This window comes from Brassica oleracea, chromosome C1 (assembly GCF_000695525.1).
Source record: "Brassica oleracea var. oleracea cultivar TO1000 chromosome C1, BOL, whole genome shotgun sequence".
Classification (NCBI taxonomy): Eukaryota; Viridiplantae; Streptophyta; class Magnoliopsida; order Brassicales; family Brassicaceae; genus Brassica; species Brassica oleracea.
This window is the reverse complement of record NC_027748.1, coordinates 5,825,205-5,844,976: the sequence shown is the minus strand read 5'-3', so window position 1 is coordinate 5,844,976 and position 19,772 is coordinate 5,825,205. Positions and strand designations below refer to the sequence as shown.

Genomic DNA, 19,772 nt, shown 5'->3' with positions numbered 1-19,772 from the left:
TATTTTACAAGCAAATGTTGTAGAGCAAGTATGCATTATACAAAATAATATATATTTAAAATCCATACGCAAAAACATAAAAGTTGTTATAGGTCTCTTTCTGACACATGCACACTCCACTATGAATAAGAATTAAAAAGAAAAAACAATATTGTCATCAAACTTTATCACAAATTCACATTTCTACATCTATAATTATGAGTTGGACAATTAGTTAATTTGATACAATACCAAAGCAATAATAATCGAAAAACAACTATACCACCGCATACTAATAAGTAACACATAACAGATAACCAAATTTTTGAATCTTAAAACAAATTTCAACTCGAACATTTAGTGAATATCAAATTAACTAATATCCCGCCCATAGGGCGGGCCGACCCTAGTAATCTATATAAAGTTGATTTTTTCTCTATTCTGACAAATAGCATGAGCATTATTCGACACATGTCCTCATATTTTTTTTCCTATTTTAGATCTTTCTGTTTTTATATTATTACAATTTAGTTCATCATTTTCTAATTGTGCACTATCTAATTCTTTTCACACTAACCATCATTTCAACTGGTCACTAAAATTCAAGAAATAAATAAAATAATATAAATATATTTTCAATGTTTAATTTATTCACAACTGAAAGTAGATCATAAACTTTCACGAGTTTATTATTTTTACTATTTTATATTATTTTATTTACAAACTATATTTTTATTAAACTATTAAAATCACAAATAACCAAATTTAAACCTAAAATATCCACAATCATTGAGAAAAACAAAATGACTTAGTAATACTAACTCAATAAAAGTCTGGACCTGGAAAGAGATCAAGACCGAAGACTAACTTACCTTACACAAAGAAGTACCGTAGAATATCTTGGCCAGAACAAGTAGAAATAAAAAAGGATAGAAAGATACAATCGAAACAAAGTAATCCCCAAAACACAAAGAAGCTTGATCAAGCACCAACAAAATCAGAAATATACCGGTGCCGTCCTCGAGTAATGAAAAAGAGCACATAAGTCAAATCACCAAAAACTAGATCTTAAAAACCAAGACGAGCAGGGACTATTGACGGTAAGACAACAACGAGAAATACAACATCAAAGACAGCTAAATTCTGATCCAACCCAAGGAGATATAGTTTCTAACATCAGCTGAAATCTAAGTAAGAAGAGAAACATCCAATATTGACTGGAACCTACGTTGCACGGAAGCTTCATCGGACGTCCGCTTCCCGCTTCGGAACCGGAATCGGAATCGGAACCTTGTGGAAGCTTCGGAATCTCGATTCCAAAATGTTTCTAAAATATTCACTTTAAAAACATGTTGGAAGCTTACGATTCCGTTTTGGAATCACGCTTCCGTTTTGGAATCACGCTTCCGTTTTAAAAAAAAATGCAATGTATATCAATAAAATATAAAACCATAGTTTTAATCTATATAAAATAAAAAAATAATAGTAATGAATATTGAGTTATAAATATACAAATATTAAAAATATTAAAAATAATACTATAAATTATCTTTATGCACTAACATTTTTTATTAAAGATATAGCACATATTGAAATATATTGTGTCAATTATTTATGAAGTATTAAAAATAATTAATATAATATTTTTTTGTAAACTTAATTTATGTGTCTTTTTACAGTTTTAATATAAAATCATTTCAAAATTATTATAAATGAATAAATGCTTTATTTCAAATTTAAATCATATAATTTTTAGTCCTATTTTTTTTTAAAAAAATTATATATATATATGGATATACGCTTCCAACACGTACCCGCTTCCTAATATTTTAAAAAACCTCGCTTCTGCGCTTCATTACTCTTCCGCTTCCACGTACCTGCTTCCGTTTCCATGTAACATAGATTGGAACAACCTAAAACGACGCGAGAAACAACCGCACAACTGGGAACTCCTAATCCCGATCTACAAAAATACCAGAAATCTCAAGGCGAAGAAGGCGATAAAGAACAAGAGCAGGAGGTGAATCTTTTTCGGTGATGGTGAGAAACACCACATACCAGAAAGGTAAACAAAATATATAGATGTTGACGGCTCAATGTCAAAATATGGAAAGAAGACAAAAAAACATCTTAAAAGTTATAATGTTCTAAAAGAAAAAAACAATTTTGACGCTGAAACCGTTAATCTTAGAATCAACAAATGCATAAATGCAAAGTTATTGAAATTCAATATATTTTTACATTAGAAGCTCACTTCACTACTAATAAGTACTATACACACAAAACATATTATTAAAAAAACAAAGACAAAATATATTAACATATCAGTACTACTATATAACAAAATAAAAAATACCAAATAATGTTCCTAATGGATAAAAGTGACTATATAATTACATTATTAAAAAGTGACAATAAAACAATAGTACAGCCCCTAGTTATTTTATAAATATGAGCATATTTCCATATACGTAGAAGAATCATTAAACAATATGTTATCAATAGTGATGGTGAAAGTAGTACAAGCAAAGTATATGGTTGTTGGGCCATACCAAATTTTGATCAAAAGCATTCATTGTGAATGTGAAATTGGGACGAACTATCTATCCATGCAACAAAATAAAATACAGATATCATAATTTGATTTGGTTTTATTGGTTAAGTTTAGTATAAACATATCTTTTCAATTTCATTTTTTTTTGCTTCACCAAACTTGTGAATAGTTTTGATGGTTATGAATTGATGCTGTTGACTAAGAGCATCTCCAAAAAAAGAACTCTATTTTGAAGTTTCTAAAACTTTATATTTGAAGTTTAAAAGTGTTCTTCTCCAAAAGTAAAACTTTAATTTTTTTGTATTTTATAATATGGTTCTTATATTTATCATAACTAATTTGAATTCATAAAACTTTTGTAAATAACTAGCACATATAAACATATTACAACAATATTAATTAATAAAATATAATATTATAATATAAAATTTTAAACAAAATAACTTAATTAATATTAAACTTCAATAATACCATATTATTTCATAAAGTGATTTTCGTAATGCATATATGATCTACTAGTGCATTTTGAAGAAAAATGGCTATCCTCATTTTTAATCTGTAGATTAGAGATAAAAAATTGTTAAAATCGGGTGATATTAATAATTGTAAATACATTAGATAAGAACAAGAACGTAAAAGAGAAACATAAAATATTGCTAAAAGACTAACTTTTATCGATGATATTAATACTTGTGAATATATTCAATATAAACAAAAAAGAATTGTACCAAAAGACATCATTATGAGCAACAACAACAACCATCTTCAGTTACTTAAACAAAATTGGACAATATTTAGAAATTTTGAAGGTTCCGGTTCAAACTTACCGACTATTAGTGTTGTTGTAATATTTAAATTTGTGTAATAGTTATGTCTTCATGTAACTTTTTAAAAGTTTTATTTGTTAATTTTTTTTGTATTTTTTTGTTATCTAAATCTAGTTTTAAATATTTTAAATCTTATTTTAAAGTTTTATTTAATTTTATGTATAAGCTTAAATTTTGTAAACAAAACTTAAAATATTTATGAGATATAATTTTTATAAGGATTAAAACAATAAACAAGAAAATATTTATGAATCATAAATGTGATATGTAATTGTAGAGACCAAAATGCAAATAAAAATATGAAACTTTAAATTTGAAGTTTTGAATAGTGAAACTTCAAATATAGAATTTCACTATTCGAAGTTTTGAAATTCCTTTGCGGAGAGCAAAAAAACTTTATATTTGAAGTTATAGAGTGTGTTTTGCAGATGCTCTAATAGGTTCACACTACAACAAACAGTTGTTGACTATTTTGCCTGCTTACGTTGACCCCCTTTGCTAAAATGAATTATACAAGCACCGTCTATTTATTTTTATAAACGAGTAATTAACTAACCGAGCTTCAGAATTACATTTACAAAAACTAAAATGAATCATTACGATGTGCTAAGCATTTTATAATCAGTAAATCTCAGTTCAATATAAACAAATGGAGGAAAAATAAATAAATTGGTAAAGCAAAGAGAGAGAGAAGACAAGAAAAAGAGGAAGGAGTAGTACAGAGCAGCATTTTCTTTCTTCCTCTCTCTCTCTTCATATGTTTTGTCTGTACTTGATATTCTGTAAAGAAACTCTATTTTATTAAAAGCCCTTTATCCCACTCGGTGAGCGCGTGGAAGATACCTGCTAGAGAGAGAGAAGCAGATTTGGGTACATCTTCTTTAATCTCCGGCGGCATCTTCTACGGCTGAGTTTCTGACGTACTCCAGCTACCTCCTAACAGTTGTACAGGTCTTCTCTTCCTTCCCCTATGTGCTGAAAAAAGTATCTGAGTCTTCTGATCTCCACTTTTCTAAAGCTTTCGCCTTTTTTCACATTTTTTTTTCTTGTTTGCCTTTGATCTCTTCTTACTAGGAATAGATTCTTCTGATCTTTACCTTTTTACTCTTCTCTCTGCACCGATTAGCTTCTTCTTCTTCTTCTTCCTCTCTCTTGTCTGTTTCCTGCATCGAAAAATTACAGTTTTTTTTTTGTCTTTCCAATTTTTCTGATTGTTTTTTTTTTTTTTACTCATCTCCTGTTTGTTATAAAAGTTGTCGCATTTATTAATGCTTGTGACTTCTTTCTGGGGTGGGTCACATTTTGAGTGTCTATATATCTATATGGTATGAGAGTTCATAGAGATTACTAGAGAGTTCTATGATCTACCGCTGATTTGCTGCAATCTGGTTAATTTCAGATCCAGTGTGCCTGAGGACTCAGTTTCCTTCTGAAATTGATCACAAAAGGGTGAGTACAAAAGTGACTGTCTTTTGATTGTGATAGGTCATGTGAAAATGGTAAATTGGCTCTTCTTTCCTTTTTGTATATACTCTATGAAGTGTCCCTTTGGATTACAGAATCTTATTCTTCCTTCTTACCAAACTCTTGTTTTGTTATGCTTTGGCCTATTCTTCTTCTTTTTTTTTTTTGCTGCTAGAAGAAAGTCCTCTCTTCTTCTTCTAAACTCTCCTCCTCCCTTCTCCTGGATCTTTTAGGTTTTAGACAATCTTGCATTTTCTCCTCCAGCAACCATTATTGCCTTTCATTTCATTTTCTTTTGCTTCCAAGCACCAATAGCAACCTTATATAAGCTGTGAAACTGCAGGGACCAAAAATGAATGAGCTCCGAGGCAGAAAGGTTCAAAAGATTGAAAGTCCAGTTCCTGGATGCTTAGGGAGGATGGTTAACCTATTTGATCTCGGAACAGCTGTTAACGGGAACAAGATGCTTACAGATAAACCTCATCGTGATGGTAATGACTGAACTCCCTCTGCGACTAGTTTCTTCACTTGTCAAAAGTTATTTTCAACTCAAGGACTAATATAACTATATCTCTGTTTGAGTTTTGTATTCACTTGTGTGTTATTGACACGAGGTAGTTTGTTGGCAGGATCCTCTCTGTCAAGGAGCCGATCTGATGTCTCTCGAATGCCAATCCCCTCCTATAAAGGCCACTCAGAACCTGAATTGGTAATATTTGGTTGAAACATTGTCATTGTCCTTATTGGCACCACTTGATGTTTCTTGTTTGCACAGATTATGTCTGATTTAAGGAGAACTGCTTCTAGCAAAGCAAGTGGTACACCTATGAAGAAACTCATTGCTCGAGAAATGTCAAAAGAGGTCGAACCTAAGCAGAGCCCTACTAACGTGGTTGCGAAGTTAATGGGTTTGGAGACGCTTCCCCAGACCGCTACACAGCGAAGCAAATCCAGAGGCTATTCACAATCTTCTATGGATGATGAGATCCAAAAGTATCAGGAGCTCAGCAGAGAATATAAAGATGTGTATGAAACGTGGCAGTTGCCTCAGAAGGTGAGCTCTTCAAGGGATAGCTCGCCTAGAAAAGGAAGATATGATGAAAGCGCAACAGAGAAACTCGTTCGTCAAAAGTTTGCAGATGCGAAACGACTTGTTACTGATGACAGTCTTCACCAATCCAAAGAGTTCCAAGAGGCTCTCGAAGTTTTGAGCTCCAACAAGGATTTGTTTGTTAAGTTGCTCCAGGAATCAAATTCTTTCTCTCAGCAAACTGTTCCTACTCATCAGTCAGAGGCGAAACGCATCACAGTGTTGAGACCTTCAAAGGCTGTTGAGACTGAGAGATTTGTGGTTCAAGGGAGGAAGAACAAGCAGGTTAAGAAAGTGGCTTCTTCATCAAGTGGATGGGGAAACCGTGGAAACGAGGAAAGAACTGTACAACAGCCAACACGTATTGTTGTCTTGAAGCCTAGTCCAGGGAAGACTCTAGATACGAAAGGTGTTTCATCATCCCCATCCACTCCGAGAGGTGTACCTAGTGAAGGCTATTTTGATGATGTTGATCAGTCTAAAGAAGTGGCAAAGGAGATAATGCAACAAGTGCGTGAGAATCTGATGTGTCACCACCGCAGGAATGAGACTCAGTGCTCATCTGTCTTGTCTAATGGTTATATTGGTGATGACAGCTCCTTTAACAAATCTGATAACGAAGATCCAGTGGGTAACCTTAGTGATTCCGAGATCATGTCACCATGGGACTGTGCTAACAGGTTTGAAAGTCCTTTCTCTCCTTCCTCTTTCAGCCGAGCTTCATTTTCTCCGGAGTCATCTGTCTGCAGAGAGGCTAAGAAGCGACTTTCTGAAAGATGGGCGTTGATGTCAGTAACCAGAGGCAGCACTCAGCCGCATAAACACGTACCGAGAAGCTCCAGCACCTTGGGGGAAATGCTTGCACTCTCAGAGACCAAAGTGACTACTGGATCCTACGGAGATAGTGATGAGATAGTACCGGAGACAAGGGTGTCAACATCGTGTATAAACACTCATCTGAATCAAGTGGAAATGGGTAGTGATTCTCTGAATGTCCTTGCAAGGTCAAAATCAGTCTCTGACGCTTCCAAAGCACAGCTTCCACAAGAGCTCACTGATACGGGAAGCTTGAAGTCGTCTTGGAAAGTTTCTAACTTGTTCTCATTCAAGAATAAGAAAGCAAGCAAGGAGAAGAGAGATGCAACGCCTTCTTCAGTGACACTTCCCAGCGAAGAATGTCTCCCTCCTCGTGCATTACAACAGCAAAGCATAATCCCAGGCGAGGTATTTCACCAGTTCTTTAACCTCGAAGAGCCATTGGTGATTGTGGACATTCATGGTTAAATCAGCAGCCATTTTGATTTGTTTGCAGGAGGAACTGACTACACCTAGGCCCCTAGAAGCTGGGAATACAAGTGAGAAACAGGACGAACCAAGTCCAGTTTCGGTTTTGTTTCCTCCATTTGAAGAGGATCCAGAATGTTCCACGTCAAGCAAGCTAGGTAAGTTCTCTGGTTGCTTAGCCTTTCTTTCAGAGAGTTTGTTACTCACCTCTCCTCTTACGCTTGCATTCTCAACAGGAGAGGAAATGTCTCTTAAGTCTAATCTAATTGACAAATCACCACCAATCGGATCAATTTCTCGGATTCTCTCATGGGATGATGACTCTTGCACTGACAACATATCTAAACCCGCAATGAGAGGAGTCCATGAGGATGAAGACTGGTTCTTATTCATAGAAACAATATTGACAGCTGCTGGTTTCAGCAAGGGTTGCACCCTCTCTCATGACACGGTTATGCCAAACAGCCCATTAGACCCTTCACTCAGAGAGAAATACACCAACCTAGATAACAACAACATCAAGGAGTTCGTTAACGAAGGAAAACGCAGACAACACAGGTCAACTCGTAAGCTCATTTTCGACTGCATTAACTCCATGGTTTCAGAAACAACGACTACACGCATGGGCAAAGATTCTCCGCCTTTAGACTTGGTGGAGCATGTCTGGTCCCAGGTAAAGGACTGGCTTTCAGATGAGTATGTAGAGGACATGGACGCAAACAGTGTGGCTGCAGAGAGTCTAGTGAAGGAGGAGATCGTTGGGAGGAGATGGATGAATAGCTTTCAAGGTGAAATAAACGACCTTGGGATTGGTATTGAAAAGGCATTGTTGCAGGAGCTCGTAGAGGAAGCCGTTCTAGATTTTACACAATGAGAGGAGAGGAGAACAAGTAACTACTACATTGAATAAAAATGTAAGATAAGTGTAGTTTTGTCTTATGGGAAGATTTGTGTCCATTTTTTTTTGTAATGATTTGAGAGAGAACTAAATGCTAAAGCAGACTAATAATCACTTGATCCCATTTTAAACACAAATCTCGTTACGCTTTTGTGCGCACACACGAAAGAGAAACCAATGTTCCAATCTAAACATCAAACAATGACAGTTGTGTAATACTTATGCGCACTCGAAAGTAACAACCGCAGCAAGAGAGGAACAAAACGAAACAGGAACTCAAGTCTTTTGAATTAAACTGAGGGACTCTGGCTCTGACCGTTGTTGAGACCGTACTGCAGAAGAATAAAAGACAATCAATCACAAAGCTTAAATCTCACGTACTAAGTTCAGGAGATTAACTTTTTTTTTTTTTTACCTTCTCTCTGATTCTGGACCTCCAGTTGTCAATATTGCTTGAACCAGAAGATGTCTGGTTAGCCTGTGGAGCAAGAAGATTCTCACGTGCTCTATTAATCGGATTCTCATAATCATCTTCATCGTCAAGGTCTGATTGTCTGGGAGAAACCATAGCTCTCAGAACCATAGCCAGTAGCAAAGACAGTAGCTGAAACACCGAAAACAAAAGGAGAGAAGCATGACATAACTCAAATTTGGAAAAAGGTAAGAACTGAGCTAGAGTTAGTTACCTGGATAGCTACCACACCAACCCCAACCCATTTGCAAATATCGATGTTTGCTTCAATGAAAGCTCGAAGGCTAGTGAGTTCTCCAGTTGGATCATAAGGAAGATCCTAAAAGAGACACGTCTCTAGACTGTTTTACTACATCACAACGCAAGATACAAGATTTCAAATGTGAAGAAGTGAAACTCACCTTCTCCCAGTGACGATCAATCGCTATGAATCCAACGAGAGCTGCTTCAAGTATGATGACAAGAGTTTTGAGGATTGAATACTAAAGACATGTCAAGGATTAAACTTGCTAATAATCTTCACATTACTGAATAAGAAGCAAATCAATATGTATTAATAGACAAGGATACGAAACACAAGCAGCAGCCATTGATAGCTTCAGCTGCAATGAAACCAATGATAGTGACAATGCAGACCAAAATCCCAATCGCCATGAAACAGTAGATGAACCTGCATTGAATTCAAAAACAAAACCAAACCAAATCGATTCATTGGAAAATTCCTTTAAGCATTAAACTGCTTTCATACCAAACACACATCATCATCATGCATTCAAAGCTTTGACCTTTATCATTTGCTTTCTATCAAAAACGCAAACGAACAAGAAGATTCACAGTCAAATCAAAATTCAAAATTGACTAATCACAAAACTGAGCTAGAAGTATCCAAAAAACCATAAAAATGGAAACTTTTATTGGAAAAGAGAGTACCATGGAGCAGGAAGATCTAGAGAACGGAGGTTGAAACCCGAATCTCCGAGAACGAGACCGATGGGTTTCTCTAAGGAGTCAGAGACGCTGTTGATCTCGATTCGTGAGCTAGAGAAGAGATAAGAAGAGTCGGGAGAAGAAGCCGTGGGAGGCTGAGAAGGAGGAGGAGGCTCGACGGGGACGTGGCGATTGTATTGATCGAGCATCCATATGGAGTAGATGATGATGGAGATGCCGATGAAGGCTTGGAGGAAATTGAGGATCTTGAGGACGGAAGCGAAGGAGAGATGGCAGCAGTTGTGTCGCATCTTTTACTCGATGAATATCGGAGAGACAGATGAAAAAGCAGAAGGAAAATTCTGATGATCGATCTCAATGACAACCAAGCTTTTTGTTATGATTTGCTGGCGGAAGAAAAAAAAGAGTATAAGGCTGTTTTGTCGGATAGGATCCGAAGCTTTGCTAATTATAATGGTCGTATTATTTGTTTGTTTAAGATAACTGATTAAATTATATAGTGTCGCCTTCGTATTATTTTATCAATTCTCATTATCCCTTACTAGATCATTCTCCGCGCGTATATTTATCATTTATTTGTACGTGAATTTCTGTATATTATATTATATATAACTAATTTTTAAATTTGATTTTTTTTTATATTTTTAGTTTGAAGTAGGTATTTCTGTTATATGTAACACAATTAACTAATAAAATATTATGTAGAAAAATAATTGTGTATAGAACATAAATTATCTTAATTTAAAAGATAAGAATCTCATCTCGAATAAATTCACGAAAATAAAAAATACTCCAATAACCTATTTAAAATATAAAACTCTTTTTTTTTTAAAAACGTACTTAATAATATTTTTTTACGTGTAATAGTTGAAAAATGACAAATGAATATCGATCTAAAATATTATTTTAATATATCTAAAGGTAAAATATTAATTGTAATATTTTTTTTTTGAATTTTGTAATATTACATGAATTAGAAGTCTTTAAAATCTAAAATCTATTTTATTAACATAATATATTTTTTATTAATTTATTATTTTGACGTTACAAAATATTGTTTTAATTTTATTTGTATATTATTTTTTAATAGTTTAGTTTCCTTTTAAGTAATTTTAAAATTATCAAGAATATAATATATTTAAAATTATTTATTTAAATATATCCAAATATGATGTCTCATTTTTATGTGTGTTTGCGTTGAGCATATTAATTTGTAGTTTGTATATTAAATAACACTTTGTTGCGTGCCGTTTTATGGTTTTAATAAATATGTTGTCATTTCATTTTTATTACTACTAACATAATTTTTTAGTGATCAGTGATAATGTATTTTTAACGTTATGTATTATATTTTATCGTATATTTTCTAACTTTTCATGCTGGCATTTTTTTTTAGAATATTTTTAATTAGATAATATGTTTAAAGATATAAATAAAACTGTGTATGTTGTAAATTTAGACTTTTTAGTGTAATTGAGCACTATCAATTATGGAAATTATATTATGATTTTACTTTACTAAATCTTTCTTTATGTGTATATTTTTTGTTTTATTTTGTATTTTTACAATTTTATTGTCTTGTTCTTTAATTGGAGAAAATTGCTATTTCTAATTTTTGTTTCATATACCTTAAAAGTCTTCGGTTGATTTTTGTTTGTTTTCTTTCTCCAATTAAATGTACAGTTCGACCGTTTTTTTTTGGATCAAACTACCAATATTTTCAGATAGAAAAGCTTAAACTCCAAGAATAAGATGAGTATTTGTGCTAGAAAAAACTGATTTAGCCACTAATATAGTGAGATATTATAATATTAGAAGGTATGAAAACTCTTCTCTATTGTACTACGCTGGACATAATTAAGTTGTTGTCAATTGATTCTATATTTGTGATAACTGGAAATACATCTTTGTTTCTTCCTTACATCATCTTTAATTGGTTTACGGTTCGACTATTTCTAATATACTGAGAGTAGCATAATATTAGATGTAGATTATCTTCTTCCAATTAGGAATACACAGAATGGGAGAAATTCAAGGTGAGACCACTTTACAATTTTGTTCTCATATCTATATAGAGTTAGTTTATAGATTATTCTATCTGTTTCAAAATGTAATCAATTTTAATTAAAGTCTGTAATATTTAAAAGTTATTACTTTAAAAAACTGTCATTTAATATATATATTTAATTAATTACACAGTAATTTACATAATTTAATTGACCACACAATATCCAATAAATATAAAGTTACATTGAAATATAAAAACAATTTATATAGTGAAATGAAAAATACTTTTAAACCATTATATTATAAAACAAATGAAATATTCAAATTATATTGAAACATTAGAATAGTCAGAATTAGAAAAGCTGAAATCTCGTCGATCATTTACGTCGGTAAGCCTTAAACCATCTCCAATGTATTCCTCTATTTTTTTCTCTAAAATAGAAGAATTTCATAATAGAGATGAATTTGTCTCCGATGTATTTTTATATTTTCTCTCCTAAAAAAAATATTTTTGATATATTCTTTTCTAAGTTTACAAATAATAGTTTTTATTTGTGAAAGTTGAAAACCAACCCAATTTATTTTAGTATTTTATAAAATTATGATATTATTGACACTAAATATTTCTTTACAAACTATTATGTAAATAAAAAATATAATTATATTTATATAAATAATATATTTTCACTAAAAAAAAAAATTCGGTTATAATTGTTTAAATACAAAGTTAAATGATCATTTTGTAAAAACAAAGAGAAGGTGACATGACAAAAATATAATTTTTTATTGACCGATTATTTTCGCTTACGTGGACACTCTATCGAAAACTTATATTCTCATTTTATTACTTGTTTGATTGTTTCATTGGAGTACTACTTATGGAAATATTTAAGACTTTTACACACGTATTAACCGAATATTTATTTCTTAACTAAAATATCAATTATTGTTTATCTAAACATAAAGCAATCATCCGAATATAAAATTATAAATTGTCAGAAAAACATTAGAAATGTAAGTTAATCCCGGGTGAGAAAGGTTCGAGATTACCGGGAGGAATCCGACTAATGTCAGACGTGAGGTTCGAAGCTGAAATTGATGAAGGTAGTGAGGCCGAGCAAACTCAATGGGCTATAGTAACTCGGCCTATTAGTAATTGGGCTACGGTCATTAAGCTCACTATGGAGAGACTTCCTCTTGCCTCTTCCGTAGTTCAAAGTTCCTCCCCACTAAGGTTTAGATTCAAGTGATGCAAAAGCAAACGGTACATGATTGTATTGCGATGATAACGGTAATGATGATAATGACAGGAGTTAAGTGTGCATGTGAATGTAGATGACTGAAAAAGATAGCCAACTACTTGTAACCAACATACGCCCTTTTAGTCTTTCCTCTTTCTCTTTTTTTTTGTCACGAAGTCTTTCCTCTTTCTCTCTCACTCTTTTTATTTACTGATTTTGATTATACCAAATGTTATGTTTTGCAAACTGGCATTTAATCCGACCACTTAGCTCTCTTGGATTGTCCATTTTTCCTGCGCTAAACTTCTTTTTGTACAACATGAAGAAACATGATTTAGTAGAATCGAATTCTTGCAAAAAAAAACCCGCAGAAATGGACATTTTAACCTCTTGACTAAAGACACTTCTTCCATAAACCATATTCAGATACATGTCATTTCGACATGTGCTATTGTTTTTTTTTTGTCGTTTCCTTTATTTACGTTTATATAGCTCCAAACCAAATGTTATACGATTATAATTATACATGTATTCCTGATATCTACCTCACATGAAGAGATATTTGGATCCACGATAGATTTCAAGTTACACTGACGTGGATATTCTGAACAGATTAAAACAATAGCTACATGCACGTATTAATCATGCCTCATTTTGAAAGAAAAAAAATCATGGACTATACATAGCTAAAAGTAATAAAATGTAAGACATAGTCCTTTTCAAGAAATCAGTTATCTATTTTATTTTGTAAGGATATAGTGCAATCCAGTAGGCTTAATAATGTAAAATACCGTGTATGTATGGATTAAAAAGAAGTGTATATATATGGATAATATAATATTTGCTTTGTTGAACAATTATATCCTTTATTTATAACGTTATAAATATTCCAATATTGAAATCTGTGGTCGGATACTTTTGTTGCCAGCTAATCATTTATTATCTTGGACCTAGCTATGTTTTTGGTTTGATCGGACTTCAGTTCTGGTTAGGTCTAAAATAAGTGTTTGATTGGTCAATATTATAACTAAATATTTGTGGCTTTACCATTCATATAAACTTGTTGGCTATAACAATTCACATATTTAGAAACAAGACTAATATAACACGGCGAACACCACCTTATAAGGTGTACTTTGTGTTGGCATACCCATATATATACGTTTTGTTTGGTTCACTTTCAAGGTAAAACGTTAAAATAGCGTTATCTTCAAAACCATAACATATTTTCATATAACTCAAGATCAATATTTCATAACATATGTGGTTCCAATAGAACATGATTCATCTCCCTCTCATCGAAAGTACTGGATTCGAACTTAAATCCACATACTGTTCTTACCTATATTGATTTAATTTTGCATTTCACATGTATCTCTTTAATTAGAACAGCTTTGTTTTCTCCTAAGTAGATCAACCGACAACAACATAACATTTATTACATACACCAAAAAAAGTTAACCATTAAAACGATTTTCCGTTGTATATAACAAACGAAGAGACTAATCATCTTTTAAACTTTTCATATATTACAAACTACAAAGTAACACCAAAGACGTTCGCGTTTACATCATGTCCACACTTCTCCTAACATCGTTATGCGTAACGTTATTTCTTATGCCGCAACAAACAAATGCGGCACGAGCGTTCTTCGTCTTTGGCGACTCACTCGTGGACAGTGGTAATAACAATTACTTAGTCACCACCGCTCGTGCGGATTCTCCGCCTTATGGAATCGATTATCCGACCGGTCGTCCTACGGGTCGTTTCTCCAACGGCTTAAACCTCCCTGACATCATCAGTATGAAGCCATTTTTATTTACTTCATTTTCATTTTTATTTCAATATTTTAGAGCTATTAAGAGTGATTTTTGCCTGGGGTTTAGGTGAACAAATTGGATCTGAGCCAACATTACCAATCCTTAGCCCCGAGCTCACAGGAGAGAAATTATTGATCGGAGCTAATTTTGCCTCTGCCGGGATCGGAATTCTTAACGACACCGGTGTTCAGTTTGTAAGTCATCTATCACATTATTCTATCGAAATAATCTCTTAATTTCATTTTTAAAAGAAGTATTATGAGATGAAGACAAAACTCATTTTCATAGTATTATTTCATGCTGGTATTAGCTGATACTTTTCCTGAAAAATAAAGATCCAAATATGATTAATTTTGTTCAAACATTATTAAAGATATGAATACATGAGGAATGTAGAGAATGAAAAGATAATAGTTCCTTTCCAATTAAAAATATATTCAGATATTCAGATCTCCTACAGTTCTGCTTATGTTTAATAACCAAAAGGGACATTTTTGAGTCATCTATCACATTATTCTATCGAAATATAATCTCTTAATTTCATTTTAACTAAAGTACATATTATGGGCTGAAGACAAAACTCGGTTTCATAGCATTATTACATGATGGTACTAGCTGAATAGTTTTTCCACTAACTAAAAATTTAATATGAAATATGATTAATTTTGTTCAAGCATTATTAGATTCGATTAAAATGTAAATGTAGAGAATTAAAATTAAAATAATTTTCTTTCAACTGAAACATACATTTATATAGTCAGGTCTCCTATAGTTTTGATTATGTTTAATAACCAAAAATTGACATTTCCTCTGACCAATTTGATCATGAAATTCATTATTCCGATTATAGTTTTTTTTTTCCTTTGAACTAAACCGGTTTTAGTCCTTTTCGATCTTAGAAACATTAAACTCGAGTTGCATCCAAGAAAACATTAAACTCCAAAACTGAGCTTTCATTTTCTTTCTTCTAAATATACATTTTAGAGTTAAAATGCTTACTTTGTTTTCCTTTGAGACCAATAAAAGAAGAACCCTATATTTTGACCAAATCTAATATTTTTTTTCTTGTTGTGAATAAATAATGTAGTTGAACATACTAAGGATCGGTAGACAATTCGAGCTGTTTCAAGAGTATCAAGAGAGAGTGAGTGAGATTATAGGTTCAGACAAAACACAACAGCTTGTAAACGGAGCTCTTGTCCTCATGACTCTTGGCGGAAACGATTTCGTCAACAACTACTTCTTGCCACTCTCTGCTAGAGGTCGTCAGTCTTCTCTCAGCGAATTTAGCCAGCTTCTAATCTCCGAATACAAGAAAATACTAATGGTATACATATATTTCTTGGGTTGCACGCTAGTCTTAGGGTATCATTGTATATTCTTATGCTTTTGACTCTTGTTTGGTGATACAGAGACTGTATGAGTTGGGAACAAGGAGGGTCATGGTTACGGGAACCGGACCCTTGGGTTGCGTACCGGCCGAGCTTGCTTCATCCGGAAGCGCAAACGGAGAATGTGCACCCGAGGCCCAACAAGCTGCAGCCATATTTAATCCGCTTTTGGATCAAATGCTTCAAGGACTTAACCGTGAAGTCGGTTCTGATGTTTTCATTGGGGCTAATGCGTTCAATATGAATGCAGATTTCATAAACAATCCCCAGAGATTTGGTGAGTACTCCTACAATTGTTTTGAAATTAGTAACCGTATGACATTGTTACTAATGAAATGACGACTTATATTCATCATTGAGTGTTTAAAATTTTTTTTTTATCATTGTGCTATTCTGCAAGTTTATATGTTATGCCATTGTTGTTTTTGTTAATGGCCAAGAATGATTTTTCTGACCTAATTTGATCAAAATTTCATAGGTTTCGTGACGTCCAAGGTAGCGTGTTGTGGACAAGGAGCATACAACGGGCAAGGTGTTTGCACCCCGTTGTCAAGCTTATGTCCAGACCGTAACGCCTATGCATTTTGGGACCCTTTCCATCCGACTGAGAAAGCTACCCGACTCATCGTCCAACAGATCATGACTGGTTCGGTTGAGTACATGAACCCCATGAACCTTAGCACCATCATGGCGTTAGATTCCAGAGTATAATCAAGGAAGCAATCTTTTCAGTATACGTGACACACGATGTCCAATTTGCAAGTGTAATTTAAATATATCTATTTGATATTTGTTTACTACTTATCATTTGTGTTGTTTATTAATTTCCAAATTTTCATATATATAATAAAGATTATGTCAAAAGAAGATTTAGAATCTGTGACCATGCATGCTTATGCCAAACAATGGTGTATATACTGGAGATGTTGTCTATGACAGGTTTAATGTGACAGCACTAACGTGGAGGAATCAAAATGCATTCCGTAGAAAGTTCTCTGGGCCATATGATTGTGTTGAAAAATGCATATTTAGACTGTTAGACACATGCCTATATTGTGATTGCTACTCCAACCCAACAAAAGACTTAATGATTCAATCAGTGCCGGTCCTAGGAAATCTAAGACTGGAAGCAATTTTTTTTTAAAAAGCCACTTTTCTGAGATTCGAATCTAGGTTAGGGACCAGAGAAGTTAGTAACCTTGAGATTTATTGATGAGAAACATCTCATATCGGAAATATAAGAATTAACCTACTACTATATAAAGGGTTAGGGTCAATCCATTCATTACCAATTGGTTTTAAGTTAGAAACCCATAATTAAACCTGAATCCAAAATGATATCAGAGCTCAGATCCTAAATACCCTAAACTCCTAATTAAAGTTAAAATTAACCCTTCTGACCGGGTATAAAGGTCGTGATTAATCCTTCCAACCGGGTATAAAGGTTGTGTTAAACTCGCTCGACCGAGTATAAATATCCTAAAGTTCTGAAATTTCTGACCGATAAGAGCCATCATCTCGAGGAGGGGTATTAGGGATATATATCTCACATCGGGAATTCTAAGAGACATTAAATAATATATAAAGGGTTATGGCCAATCCACTAATCACCAATTGGTTTGAAGTTGGAAGCCCATAATAAACCCGAATCTAACAAGATTTTACCACTAGACCAAAGGAAAATTTTAAAAATTTGTGGCCGAGATTTTCAGCCAATGAGGGTTTTCAAGTAGACCAGAACTGTAAGTTGTGCAACTATCATGTGACGCAAGACCATGTGTTCTTTATGCGTCCAGATAATAATATGTGGCAAAACCCAAACTTCCATCTCCTTCCAGCAAGAACTAGGGGCAAAAGCGGCATCATACACTACACACACCTAATTTGCCACCCTCTTAATTTTCTCACTTGTTGGTAAGGTATTTGGACATTTATTTTTTTTTTTTTGATAAGTATGTGAATTTCATTATGAGAATAATGATACAAAGAGATGCAATTGACTTTGAGTGATCAAAACCCTTGGATCTAAGAAAGCTAATGAAAGCATGAGTCTGTGCAAGCCCCCAAAAAAAGATAAAAAAGACAACCACAAACAATGAAGGTTTAATCTACCCTGCAAGGATTGATTAAAGCTTGACTAACTAATTCCTAAAGCATCAATTACAGTTCCGGTAGACCAAAGGCGGAGTCTTGCATCCCTAGCCTGAGCAAGCGCAATAATCATTGGAGGCAATCGACCGGAGAACAATCCTAGGCGCGGAAGATTGTCCCGAAGGCGACCCGAAAGGACAAGCAGGCGAAGCGGGGTTGACCAAGACCCGGTCCGACTATCGCCCAAAGGGGTCCACTCTAGACGCCGAAGCACCTCCAGAGATCGACATAGCTGTTACCTGGGAACCCTCAACCGAGAATAGATGCCAGCAGTTAACGAACGGGGTATGTAACGCAAGGGGAAGCAAGCGGCGATATAAGGCACTCGACACCGGTCCCTTCCCACAGCCAGAAGACTCAAAAGATTTCCGGCATCAGAACAAGGCGGAGGCAGAGTACAACTACGGCGAGTCTCCTTCTGGAACAGAGAAGAACAGGGGAGTCAAAGGTGAATCAACTCCGATCAACAGGCGACAGTAATAACCGCCATGGTTGATGCTACGGGAAATAGACCAAATAGAAGTCCCCAACGACAGTCTCATGTCGCCTTTTCATCTCAAATCTGAAGAGGATTGAGAAGGGAAAGTTCTAACCGAGCGAACAAAGAAGGGAGAGATGGAGACAAGAGGAGAAGGTACAAGCAAGAGAGGCAACGACAGCGACACACTGCAGCTCCGGCGAACCTCCGCGACTGAAACTGACCCAGATCCAGTCTGACCTAACTCCAGATCTACCACTGGATCGACGCTTCCTGAGGCCAAATGGTCTTCCATAGCCTCGCCGACACTGCAGAGACGGCGAGTACACACACGATGTCCGATTAGATACGCCGAATCCGATCGCAACCCGACGCAAATCCACAAGTGCTTAGCAAAGAGGGATTGAGAGAACGCCTATCAGACAGGGAAGAGGCGAAGACAAGAGCAGAGCAAGGGGGCGACCGAACGGCGGAGGCGCCGCCGGCCACCAAGCCAGACACTACAAGAAAACATAATCTTAACGAGGGCGGTTTTCCTCGCTAATTCGTCGTAAAAGAGGCTTAACGACGAATTAGCGAGGAAACGCGTTTCCTCGTTACACGTCTGTCGTAACACATATTTCCTCGCTAATTCGTCGTAACTTAGCGAAGAATATATTTCGTCGTAGAGACGAAGTAGGACGATTCGTCGTAAAGACCACGTCAATATTCCACGTAAGGACGTCGCTATAATTCCTCGTAAATACCTCGAAAATAGTTCCTCGTAACCTACACGTAAATACCTTGAAAAAGTTTCCTCGCAAAATACACGTAACAACCACAAAATGATTTCCTCGTAAAATGGTCGTAAACTTTTCCTCGTTATTTCCTCGTAAATGATTCCTCGTAAAATACTCGTTAAATTTTTCTCGTCATTTCCTCGTAAGGTTTCCACGTAAAGAGGTCGTACATTGGCTACGAATTTACTTCGTTTTTATTATTTTACAGAATGCAAAAATATATTTAAAAGTATATATATAAATCATGAAAAAAAATGAAAATATATATAATTAATTAATAGAATTAAACTTCTTCCTCACCCTCTCAGTGATCCCCAAGGCCCAATTATATTTTTGCTGTTGGAAAAAATAAATTAACAATTAGTTTTTTAGAAAGTATATATATAAAT

The 19,772-nt window shown here is 34.4% G+C and overlaps 3 protein-coding genes across 8 annotated transcripts; 2 read left to right on the top strand and 1 right to left on the bottom strand.

The window, feature by feature from the left end:
- The first annotated feature begins 4,053 nt into the window (after nt 1-4,053).
- Nucleotides 4,054-8,227, top strand: LOC106304987. 6 transcript variants are annotated; one of them, XM_013741393.1, is made up of 7 exons: nt 4,054-4,311; nt 4,766-4,809; nt 5,168-5,315; nt 5,454-5,533; nt 5,600-7,138; nt 7,227-7,356; nt 7,435-8,227. In XM_013741393.1, the coding sequence occupies exons 3-7, from the start codon at nt 5,177-5,179 to the stop codon at nt 8,070-8,072; spliced, it is 2,526 nt and encodes an 841-aa protein (XP_013596847.1). In that variant the 5' UTR covers nt 4,054-4,311; nt 4,766-4,809; nt 5,168-5,176; the 3' UTR covers nt 8,073-8,227. The 6 variants fall into 6 exon arrangements, with proteins under 6 accessions (XP_013596847.1, XP_013596842.1, XP_013596828.1 ...); XM_013741388.1 differs by having other exon boundaries at nt 4,760-4,809; XM_013741374.1 differs by lacking the exon at nt 4,766-4,809.
- Nucleotides 8,192-9,988, bottom strand: LOC106305028 (tetraspanin-20). Its single transcript, XM_013741410.1, has 6 exons — nt 9,499-9,988; nt 9,139-9,238; nt 8,970-9,050; nt 8,783-8,887; nt 8,512-8,700; nt 8,192-8,428 (listed from the first exon to the last, which is right to left on the bottom strand). The coding sequence occupies exons 1-6, from the start codon at nt 9,804-9,806 to the stop codon at nt 8,387-8,389; spliced, it is 825 nt and encodes a 274-aa protein (XP_013596864.1). The 5' UTR covers nt 9,807-9,988; the 3' UTR covers nt 8,192-8,386.
- Nucleotides 9,989-14,255: 4,267 nt separating this feature from the next.
- On the top strand, nt 14,256-16,799 carry LOC106323315 (GDSL esterase/lipase At4g28780). The gene is made up of 5 exons (XM_013761461.1): nt 14,256-14,565; nt 14,651-14,778; nt 15,672-15,911; nt 15,997-16,252; nt 16,454-16,799. The coding sequence occupies exons 1-5, from the start codon at nt 14,337-14,339 to the stop codon at nt 16,684-16,686; spliced, it is 1,086 nt and encodes a 361-aa protein (XP_013616915.1). The 5' UTR covers nt 14,256-14,336; the 3' UTR covers nt 16,687-16,799.
- The last annotated feature ends 2,973 nt before the right edge of the window (nt 16,800-19,772 follow it).

What these genes read in the sequence shown, in the direction of transcription:
- LOC106305028 (XM_013741410.1), bottom strand. Translation starts at nt 9,806, where the DNA reads ATGCGACACAACTGCTGCCATCTCTCCTTCGCTTCCGTCCTCAAGATC. An exon ending in CTAGATCTTCCTGCTCCATG is followed by an intron (nt 9,239 to 9,498) that starts GTACTCTCTTTT and finishes AATTCAATGCAG; the next exon opens with GTTCATCTACTGTTTCATGG. An exon ending in TTGGTGTGGTAGCTATCCAG is followed by an intron (nt 8,701 to 8,782) that starts GTAACTAACTCT and finishes TCGGTGTTTCAG; the next exon opens with CTACTGTCTTTGCTACTGGC.
- LOC106323315 (XM_013761461.1), top strand. Translation starts at nt 14,337, where the DNA reads ATGTCCACACTTCTCCTAACATCGTTATGCGTAACGTTATTTCTTATG. An exon ending in AAACCTCCCTGACATCATCA is followed by an intron (nt 14,566 to 14,650) that starts GTATGAAGCCAT and finishes CCTGGGGTTTAG; the next exon opens with GTGAACAAATTGGATCTGAG. An exon ending in AAACAATCCCCAGAGATTTG is followed by an intron (nt 16,253 to 16,453) that starts GTGAGTACTCCT and finishes AAAATTTCATAG; the next exon opens with GTTTCGTGACGTCCAAGGTA.
- LOC106304987 (XM_013741367.1), top strand. An exon ending in GCCACTCAGAACCTGAATTG is followed by an intron (nt 5,534 to 5,599) that starts GTAATATTTGGT and finishes TTGTTTGCACAG; the next exon opens with ATTATGTCTGATTTAAGGAG. An exon ending in AAAGCATAATCCCAGGCGAG is followed by an intron (nt 7,139 to 7,226) that starts GTATTTCACCAG and finishes ATTTGTTTGCAG; the next exon opens with GAGGAACTGACTACACCTAG.